The 11,088-nt window shown below is 32.6% G+C and overlaps 1 protein-coding gene across 1 annotated transcript; it reads right to left on the minus strand.

Annotated features, from left to right (window-relative positions):
* Nucleotides 1-5,280: 5,280 nt before the first annotated feature.
* On the minus strand, nt 5,281-11,088 carry LOC21400856 (WAT1-related protein At1g43650). The gene is made up of 7 exons (XM_010110338.2): nt 10,558-11,088; nt 10,388-10,450; nt 10,182-10,298; nt 9,779-10,049; nt 8,834-8,992; nt 6,162-6,313; nt 5,281-5,506 (listed from the first exon to the last, which is right to left on the minus strand). The coding sequence occupies exons 1-7, from the start codon at nt 10,803-10,805 to the stop codon at nt 5,356-5,358; spliced, it is 1,161 nt and encodes a 386-aa protein (XP_010108640.2). The 5' UTR covers nt 10,806-11,088; the 3' UTR covers nt 5,281-5,355.

The raw sequence follows: 11,088 nt of genomic DNA on the forward strand, positions 1-11,088 counted from the left end.
GGAAAGAACCAACTTGCCATATTGAGAAAGCTCATCAATCACAAAGGTGGCACCTAAGCCAATATAGACGTCTAATCACGCAACATTGCAACTGTGATGTGAAGAGAAGAAAACACAGGTGGCATTTACAATCTCTTTCAGATATGTATGAGATGTTTGTTTTAAGTTTAAGGGTTCGTTCATAGTTTTTTGAATTATGGTTTTTAGTTCTCTACAGTATTTTTTTCTTATAAAAAATTTAAATTTTTAAAAATCAAAATCATGAATCATAATTCTGAATTCATGAACCAAACGTTCTAATAGTAATTAATTACAAAGAAAAACGCTCCAAAAGCTTTTCTTAGATGCTTAAAGAGTTAAAGATAAAAAGACGCAAAAGTGAAAATAAAATAAAAATACGATTCATTTAGAAAAAAATAGTTCTAAAAGGAGGTTTCTTTCTTTATAATTTTATTTTTCTCTTTCTTTTATTTTTTTTATTTTTTAAAGTAACTAACATTTGAGGAACCCAAAACATCTAATAAAATTGGAACTCATAAGGTCCCTTAATCCCACACCAAGCTCCCCACACAGCGATATTAAATAAAAAAACACCACAGAAAGTCCAAAGAGTAGCAACAACTCCGAACGGCAAAATTGAAAATAGAAGAGGATAAGGGCGTGCCACTTGTCGCGGCACTGACTAGAGGCCCAGGTTTCATACATCCCGTTTGTTTTACAAATTTAACTCAGTTTAATTCAATTTGAACAGTAAGTATAGTTTAAATTTATATTTGATAAGCACGTAGTTTGAATTATATCCACCATTTGAATTGAGTTAATCTGTTTAACTTAAAGTTTAATTCTCCCCTAAAGTTCAACTGTTTAAACTATTTTTAAACAGTAGATAGGCACACCGACCAAATACTAATTTGAATTTTATTCCATGTTTATATTAAAAGTTGAATTGCACATTTAAATGTCAATTCGAATTATAATTTAAACCACACAATTTTAAATTTTTCCTCTCAAATAAAAAAATTTAAATCAACAAAATTCTAACTAACGAATCAAACAGGGAATAGTCTATCCCCTTAAAGCTTGAAGAAAACTGATAATTGCCGAGAATTGATTGGTGCCCACGCACTGACTAATCTAAAGAGAGGAGAATAGCGTGGAAGATTGAAGGGAGCCCGTTTGGTTGGATGATTCGTTTTCTGATTCGAATCATAGTTCATTATTCGTTACAGTATTCTTCCTCACAAAAAACACACGTAAATCGAAAATAATTCTAATCTCATAGTTCTAATCTATGAACCAAACGGGCTCAAGAGACTTGGGAATTTTCTACGACAATTTGACGAGCGAAACAACGAAGGACTTCGTAGATCAATGTGTCATATTCATACCGTAGATCGTTGTGTGGGAAGATGTTATGGAAATAAAACCCAAGTTTTGTTTTTAATCAATGCGTCATATTTCCCTCTGCCCATTACCAATTTCCAGTCATTGTAAAATATATTTAAAAGCAAATGGTTGTACCATTTCTTGCACATTAGCAACTGACAGAAAACCAAATTAACAAAAAGTTTTGGTTTTATATTGTAGGCTTATTATGTGGAGTTTCAAAAGGAAGACTTACAATGAAAGGAAGAAAGGTAAAATGAATGAAGAAAAAAAAGGTGTCGAAGAGATTATAGATTTACGAGATAGGAGGAGTGGACGGTAAAGAAGGACAAGAGGAAGTTGAAGAGAGAGTTATTGAGGAAGGTAAAGGGCGAGGATCAGTAGAAGAAGAGCTTGCAGGAGTGAATATGGCCGTGCATAATTTGCCTTAAACCCCTAGATAAGACCAATCCGGCAGTTATGCTAGTTTAGTTCCACGTCGCAGCCGATTGCCGGCGGTTTAAACGGTTCAATGTGGTTTGAATTTTTTTTTTTAATGATCTAAACCGAAACAGATCGTCTTATATATACATATTACAAAAATGAAATATTAATTTTATTCTTTATTTGTACGTTTTTTTTTAATCCTTATAGAATGCTAATTTTAATGGATTACATGTAGTATATTATTCTTTACTTGTACGTTCTTCTTTTTCTTCAAATTATCTTCATTGTCATAAATTTTCATCATCTTACATTTATTGTCTTCAACTGTCATCATCTTGTTGTACTCTTTTACTCCTGCAACTTCTTTCACAACAGAAGAAGACTCTTCGTGGTTTGGTTCCACCTATAACTGTAATCTCAATCAGTTTATACAAGTTTTTCACTTTTATACCCTCATGGTAACTAAATCACCTATTTTGACTTGTATAAAACCATCTTTCACATAGCACTCGGAACCCAAAGTGTCTAAAGCCCCTAAAGAAATCAAACTTCTCCTTAATTAAGGAACATGCCTAACATTTGTCAATTTTCTCACAACTCAATCAAACATCTTCACCTTTACAGTACCCATTCCAACATCTTTAGCACTAGAATCATCAGCCATCAATAAAGTACCAGCATCACAGGGCTTATAAGAATCAAACTACTCCTTATATGGGCACATATGGAATTAGCATCCATAATCTTAGATCCAAGAGTCATAATATTTTCATCAACAATAACAGAATACACATCATCTTCACTGTCATAATTACCGCCAACAACATTTGTAAAACCTGAAGTCTCTTGAGTTTCTTGCTTTATCTTTTCTTCGAGGTACTTTATCAGTTCATCACAGTTTCTCCTGATATGCCCCTTTTTTATGACAGTAATAACACTTAATATCCTTCCTTGGACGGGATTAAGAATGATCATCTCTCTTATCATAACATCTCGCTCGTGACTTGTCCCTACTGCTATTCGAATATGGTTGTGCCACTAAAACTTGTTCAGTATGAGACGAAACACTGGACTTTTTCATATTTACATTCTCTAACAGAGCAGTTGACACCTCATCCACAGTCAATGTTGTCTTTCCAACTAACAATATAGTAACTAAAGTTTCGTATGATTTGGGTAGGGATGGCAACAAAATTATCGTTTTATCTTCCTCATCAATTTTGACCTCTACACTTAATAATTGAGCTATGGGCTTATTAAAATTATTTATATGGTCCCTAACATCAATTTCCTCATCCATTTTCAACTCATACAATTTCTTCTTCAAATAAAGTCTATTTGTTTGGGATTTCGACATATAAATTTTTTCTATAACTCAAAAGGAGATGTTTCATTCATAACATTATATTTCAATTCAGGAGCTAAACTTAAACGAATTGTGCTTACCGCTCTCATTTTCAATTCTTCTCAATCTTCATCTTTCAAATTTTCTGGCTTCTTTCTTTGTAGCGCTTTCAGTAATCCCTACTGAATAAGAACATCTTTCACTGTACTCTCCCATATGCCGAAATTACTTTTCCCGTCAAAATGCTCAATCTGCTCAAACTTTATCCCGGATATCATCTTGATTTTTTTTTCTTTAGATATTCACCACAACTTTGATACCACTATTGCGGAAAAGCACACCCCTACACCCACGAGCAGAAAAATAAACTGAAACAAAAAAAGGACAAGACAAAGATTTACTCAGTTCATGAGAGGGAGAAAAAAATTCAATAACAGTTTTAGAATTACACACTCAACAAAATTTCTCACTTTCTCTCTCTACTCAAAACCCCTTACACCCTTTGCCCATATCTCTCCTCACTTTTCTCTCTCTCTTAAAAGGAGACACTCTTTCTCTGCACTTCTCTCTCTAAGCACACAAAACCATATACGAACCACTTATTTATAGACTCCTATGAACCATAAAATAACTCTTGCCCAAAAATAAAAAACAATAACTTACCTAAAAAAGTACAAAATAATTATTTTCCTAAAACCAATTTAAGATAATTACGTAACAAAACATACTAGTTAATATTCCATCAATATTGATGCTATAACATGTTATTTGAATAGTGCTAAATATAGTTATGGTACTACATATATGTTTATTGATATTTTCCCACTCTATTTCCAGAAATTGTAAACTACAAATTCTCTTAATTGTTTACTTGAAATGGTCGCAATATACTTAAATAAAGATAATTTAAAATTTCATATCCATCATAATTTCTAAAATCATGATTATACTTACAGTAAATTTGAGGAGCCTTGAAGGAGCTGTTATAATTGAATCCTAAATTCATTAATTGTAAGCCCATAAAAATATAATTAAGTAAATGTTAATAAAAAAAATGTTCTGCCGCCGGTATTTTTCATTTTCGAAACTCTCCGAAGTTTCTTCAAAATTGCTCCAGAATTTTCCAAAACATTGCAAAAACTACACTATAGACTTGCTAGTATCTATATCTACTCCGACGAAAACGATTTTGTAGTGAAACATATTTTGGAACCTCTAAAAATCCGAAATTTCAGAAAATATCACCGCAATTTGCAGCCTTGATTTGCATTGGGTTTAAGTCCACACTGTTTTGTTTTTGGGCTTTACCCCAAAACGCACAACTTTTTCTCTTGTGAAATGGTGTTTATGTATAAACTATCACTTACAATATCATCTATCAGGTCTTAAAAATTCATTGATATTCACTTAACTTAAAAATAATTAAACCTCATTTATTTTATGACTCAAATCATATTGTTACAGTGTTTTTTCTTATAAAAATTTAAATTTAATTTTTTTGTTATAATATATTTTTTTCTCACATACACAACTCAAGTCATAACTTGAATTGTCTAAATAAACATAAACTTAACGTGTTTGTTTTATGTGTGTACGCAGTGTATAAAATACACACAAACATGCATATATATATATATATATATATACACGCGCACGCATTTTGAAGGAAAAAAAGGTCATAATATCGCACAATTTAACACAAACAAACCACCTCATGTACATAGTTCAGCTAGCGTTATTAGTTAAGCTACGTGTCATTTTTCATCGATGATGTACTTCAGTTTTTCAGCATATATAATAAAGCGTTATATATACACACATCAAGATGCAGAAAAAAAGAAATGTATTGAGAAGCTTGTTGCAAAATATTACAAGAAACATATTATGTAACGTTAAGGGATAAAAGATAGCCAGGGAAAGATTACTAGGAAGGGACTGATAGAAGGTTTAGGTCCAAGGAAGATTTTCCCTAGTACGTACGAAAAACGTTACTCTGTGATGTAGTGAATGCTTGAGGTAATCACTATAAAAGAACCATCAACGTGTTTTTTCTCCACCCAAAAAAAAAAAAAAAAAAAAAAAAACCAAGAAGAAGAAGAAGAACAAGGAGAAAAAAAAAAAAAAAAAAAAAACCCTTCATTGGGGGAGTGCTTTTTTGTTAAATCCAAAATCATGGTACCATTGTCATCCCATCAAGGTCACTGATGTGTAATGCACTCTAAGTTGATTTCCTCTTTCCTTTGTTGTACTATTATTCGTTCGTTTGTTACCCTTGCTGATCTATCCTCTTTGTTTTTTCCCCATAAAACGCTATACAGCCCCGCCACCAGCAAAATTGCCCCACCAACACTGCCACATATAAAGATTGAGAACCCAATTATATAATAACCCCAAAACTATACGAATACTTACACAGCGAAACAATTCAACTTGATATTCGGTACAGAATCTTTTTTTTTAGGCGCCTATATAAATTATACATGTTGCGTTCTCATTTTGGCAGTACTTGTTTATCATCAATAATAGGTAATAACATCAATATTGTCATATGACAACTAACGATGTCCCCGTTCTTTTCGCTGATTCGAGTTTAGAATTCGAGTTTTGCTACAGTAAAAAGATTTCAGAAACAGTCACATCTAACTTTTTTGTTACAGTAAAAAGTTCTCACACAACATCACATCTTAACTCGAATTAACGAACCGAACGGGCAATATTACTTATGAATAAATTAGGTTTAAATTTTCTACGTACATTTGAATACCGATACTTTAAAATGATGTTCTTCTCATTCGGCCCGGCCCGAAGTAATTTGTGACAAATTTTTAGTCCTATGAGATAGCACCACCCAGGTTGTGGGAGCGAAATGCTGGCTGACCAAACCAAAGTGAAAATATTCTGATATTGACATCTTAAGATATGTTGTTTTCCATACCACTAGATTTGTTAAACTACGCTTTTTTGTATAGAAATAAGTGGGTGCGTTAGAAGAGCGTGTACAAACCTTCCCAGATAAAGGGCTTCTTTCCACAGGAATGCAGAGAAGATTGCTGTTACAATGAGTGCTAATGGAGTAAACAATGCTGTGAAAACAGGGCCTTTCTTCTCTATAGTCCAAACTTGCAGCCAGTAAGAAATTCCAGTTACAATTATGCCCTGCGAATGACGCTTGATTTGTAAGTATGAAAATTATGGATACGCATTTATATCTCCTCAAAATGTTGCATTCTTACGTAGATGTACGTGACGTGTCCACTAATGTCCTATTATGGGGTTGGAATTTGAAAAGTACTTGTAGGGACCTTCTCTGACCGGTCAGTTTAATAGTAATGTCAGTTTTTGACCGTTAGATCTGATTAAAATTATAATAAATTGAAACAATGAGCAGAACAGACAGTTTTTAACCCAGATCTGATGATTGAAAAGAAAAGTACTACCGATAATTTATTTTTTCAAGTCATATTAGAGAAACTCCTAAATAAGAACATGTAAATTGATAGAAATTAGAAGCCAAAAGATAGTTAATCACATATGGGACGATAAGCAATCTAATGGGATACACAATTATAAGTTGTAATCTTGAGTAATAAGGCAACTAAATCCGATCATGTAGGACATGATTACAATATGTGGCTGGGCTTGGTCCCTTCAAAAGGGCAGGGATGGAGGCAGGAAAAAAAGTGATTGCTTGTTGATATTGAGAAGATATGATCTTGGTAAAAGATCTGATGCAGGCTTAAATTATCACTTCAAAAAGTATCAATAAAAAAGTGATATATTTTACTTTACCGTCTCAAATTTTTAACTATATATAACTTTCTGTTTACAGTTTTTAATGCTTTTCCAAATAGCTATCAAAGATCTGATGCAGGCCTAAATTATCACTTCAAAAAGTATCAATAAAAAAGTGATATATTTTACTTTACCGTCTCAATTTTTTCACTGTATATAACTTTTTGTTTACAGTTTTTAATGCTTTTCCAAATAGCTATCAAAGATCTGATGCAGGCCTAAATTATCACTTCAAAAAGTATCAATAAAAAAGTGATATATTTTACTTTACCGTCTCAATTTTTTCACTGTATATAACTTTTTGTTTACAGTTTTTAATGCTTTTCCAAATAGCTATCCCCCATTTTTTTTCTTTAATTCATATGCTACCGCTTTAATACAATCATTCTTAGCTTGATTTGAAGGCAATCATCATTCGCAATTGTATACTAAAAGTAAAGTTTTTGAGGGATTCGCAATTTGAATGCGTGTGTGTGTGTGTATTTAAATTCCTTGAGCATGTAGGATTGAATATCACATTTCTCACTCTAATTTTTTTTTTTTTTTTTTTTTTTTTCAATTTTCGTGCACAACTTTCTCTTACATTATTTTATATTAATGTTGATAAGCATCTCAATTTTGATTCTTTCTTTTAATTATTAAATTAAATAATTTAATTAACATGCATCTTTTTGTCCCCCCAAAAAGGGAAAAGAAAAACGTGTTAGCTAGCTTTCGAAAAGATAATGGCACCATTTGATATTCTATATATATATATATATATTTTTTTTTTTTTTTTTTTTTAAAAAAAAAATCAGAACAGACAGTTTTTAACCCAGATCTGATGATTGAAAAGAAAAGTACTACCGATAATTTATTTTTTCAAGTCATATTAGAGAAACTCCTAAATAAGAACATGTAAATTGATAGAAATTAGAAGCCAAAAGATAGTTAATCACATATGGGACGATAAGCAATCTAATGGGATACACAATTATAAGTTGTAATCTTGAGTAATAAGGCAACTAAATCCGATCATGTAGGACATGATTACAATATGTGGCTGGGCTTGGTCCCTTCAAAAGGGCAGGGATGGAGGCAGGAAAAAAAGTGATTGCTTGTTGATATTGAGAAGATATGATCTTGGTAAAAGATCTGATGCAGGCTTAAATTATCACTTCAAAAAGTATCAATAAAAAAGTGATATATTTTACTTTACCGTCTCAAATTTTTAACTATATATAACTTTCTGTTTACAGTTTTTAATGCTTTTCCAAATAGCTATCAAAGATCTGATGCAGGCCTAAATTATCACTTCAAAAAGTATCAATAAAAAAGTGATATATTTTACTTTACCGTCTCAATTTTTTCACTGTATATAACTTTTTGTTTACAGTTTTTAATGCTTTTCCAAATAGCTATCCCCCATTTTTTTTCTTTAATTCATATGCTACCGCTTTAATACAATCATTCTTAGCTTGATTTGAAGGCAATCATCATTCGCAATTGTATACTAAAAGTAAAGTTTTTGAGGGATTCGCAATTTGAATGCGTGTGTGTGTGTGTATTTAAATTCCTTGAGCATGTAGGATTGAATATCACATTTCTCACTCTAATTTTTTTTTTTTTTTTTTTTTTTTCAATTTTCGTGCACAACTTTCTCTTACATTATTTTATATTAATGTTGATAAGCATCTCAATTTTGATTCTTTCTTTTAATTATTAAATTAAATAATTTAATTAACATGCATCTTTTTGTCCCCCCAAAAAGGGAAAAGAAAAACGTGTTAGCTAGCTTTCGAAAAGATAATGGCACCATTTGATATTCTTAAAATTAAAGTTTTAATTAAAAACATAAAAAAAGAAGAAGAGAAAAAGAAAAGGAAAAAGAAAAAGGGAACATACACAATAGGCCACGGAAAGAAGATTGAGGTCCCATCCAAGTTTCCATGATGATGGGTTTCTTTCCATTGCAATAGCACAAAATGCAGATTGTATGCAGCTGAAGAAGCATTGAAGTGTGGTGAGCCTCAACTTCGCTGGATATTGCTTCACAACAACACCCTACAACAGGAGCTAGCGCACACAATATCAATCCACTCTTTTATATAGAGAAATATGACTCAAAAAATTCCCACTTTAGCAAAAACAAAAGAAAGAAAAAAAACCACTTTGTTAATTGGCGATCACACTTCGTTAAAACATATAACAAGATTCAATCATATACAGGTCCTAATTAGACATATATAGAGCCAAGTTATAGTATTCGACGTACGTGTCAACTAGAAAATAGCTTAACGACTTAAAAGTTAGAGAACCTTCCAAAATCTTTTTTACATTTAATAGTACGACGCAAGTAGTATATTTAGTGTCTAACCAATCAAATTATGTCATATTATTTTATGATAAGTATAAAAGAGTTAGTTAAAAATCAGTTCAAATTTTTTATACGACAAGAAATAATTTGATTATTTAGACATCAATTGAAACATTAAAATTAGATAGAGGATTTGAGTCCCATTTTTTTTTTTTTCATGTTTCTACTTATAATTTTGCTATAATCAAAATAACACTTCTAAATGCATAACCATCTCAAACTAAGTGGTTTACCTAAGAGCCTTTGGTCTAATGGCATGAGAAGAGGGGGGCGGGCATGGGCGGGATTTTGGGTGGGGATTTTGAATTCGATCCCGTATATAATCTTTAATTTTTATTTATAGAATGACCCATGTTATAACATGTGGTAATTTAAAAAAAAAATAAAGTGAGAGAAAATAATATCAAAATGATATTGTAGAGTGACAAAAAATCGAAAATAAAAACTGAGCTAGAGAAGAGAGTAAATAAAACCTGCAAAATAAGCCACAAAGACCAAGCGGTGTTGGCTGAGAGCATCATAAGGGAACCTTTGATCCAATCCCCTTTGTGGTAACTTTTTGAGAGAGAGTCTGAATGGACATGGTGATGATTTTGATGATCATGACTTGATTGATACCAATTCATCATGAACTTCAATGGGGGCCCTTTCACAAAAGCAAACACCAATGCCCCTGAAACACTCACTGCAGAGCCCAACACCTTGGCCATCCCATGCACAGATCTTATGGAAATGCTTTCCATTCTAAAATCAAACAAATGTTTCATTCATGTACTACTAAAAAAGGAAGCAAGGTTTAATTGATCTTCTACTAAATAATACTATTAGTACTCTAATTGGAATGAATTAATTTATGTGAGTTTTAGCCATGACCACCTTAGGAGAACGGCCATGACAAAAGTAATCGCCGGAATTGCGTTGGTGGTGGCGGCCGCAAAAGTTGCGGAAGTGTAATTGAGGGCAACATAGTAGAGGTTCAAGCTCAGAGTGATCCTGAGAACATGAATAGATTTTTTGAGCATGCATATGATTTTAAGAATTAGTTATTGAATTATGGAATCAAACGTGTCAGTACTACACACCCAATCAGGGAGACAAGGAAAATTTTGCAGAGCAAAGTGGTTGACAAAGGAGCAGCTTTCCCACTGAAAGAAGCCCATAAAGAAAAATCACGTCAAGTCCACTCAGAAGAATGAAAAAGAAAAAAAGAGTGATAAAAAAATTGGTGAGTTTGTAGCCGAATATGACCGACCTTTCAAAGAAGAAAGCGAAAGGAGCCAAGGCGATAGCGGCGAAAGCTTGGCGATAAACCACAAAGACAAAAGGGTTCATTCCTTTGGAAATTGCAGCCTTGGAGAACAAGGCCATGCCTGCATACACAAACTGTATGAAGACCAATGCAATATAAGGCTTTTGGTTCTCCATTGCCACGGCGTATCCCGCCATAATACTCTTCACCTTGCAGTATGACTTCATGTTTGAGGGGCTCGTTTGGGACATAATTTTCTTCTTCTTTCCCCGAGTTTCGATTTTTTTTTTTTCTGTTTTTTTTTTAGTTTTTCCGTTCACAGCGGAGAAAACTCCGCGCGGCTACTCTCTCTAAAAGGTTAACCGATGCACTCGACAACACAAAAATATTGTTGACACTAACACTAGGCAACCTTCCCCTTTTATAGAAAACTCTTTGGCTACTTGGGATCTTAATTTTCCCTATAAATATATACCATATATTCTGACACTATTGATAAAGTGGAATAGATTGTTTCCATCCACTAAATCATAT

The sequence above is a fragment of the Morus notabilis genome, unplaced genomic scaffold (genome assembly GCF_000414095.1).
Source record: "Morus notabilis unplaced genomic scaffold, ASM41409v2 Scaffold511, whole genome shotgun sequence".
In the NCBI taxonomy this organism is placed as follows: Eukaryota; Viridiplantae; Streptophyta; class Magnoliopsida; order Rosales; family Moraceae; genus Morus; species Morus notabilis.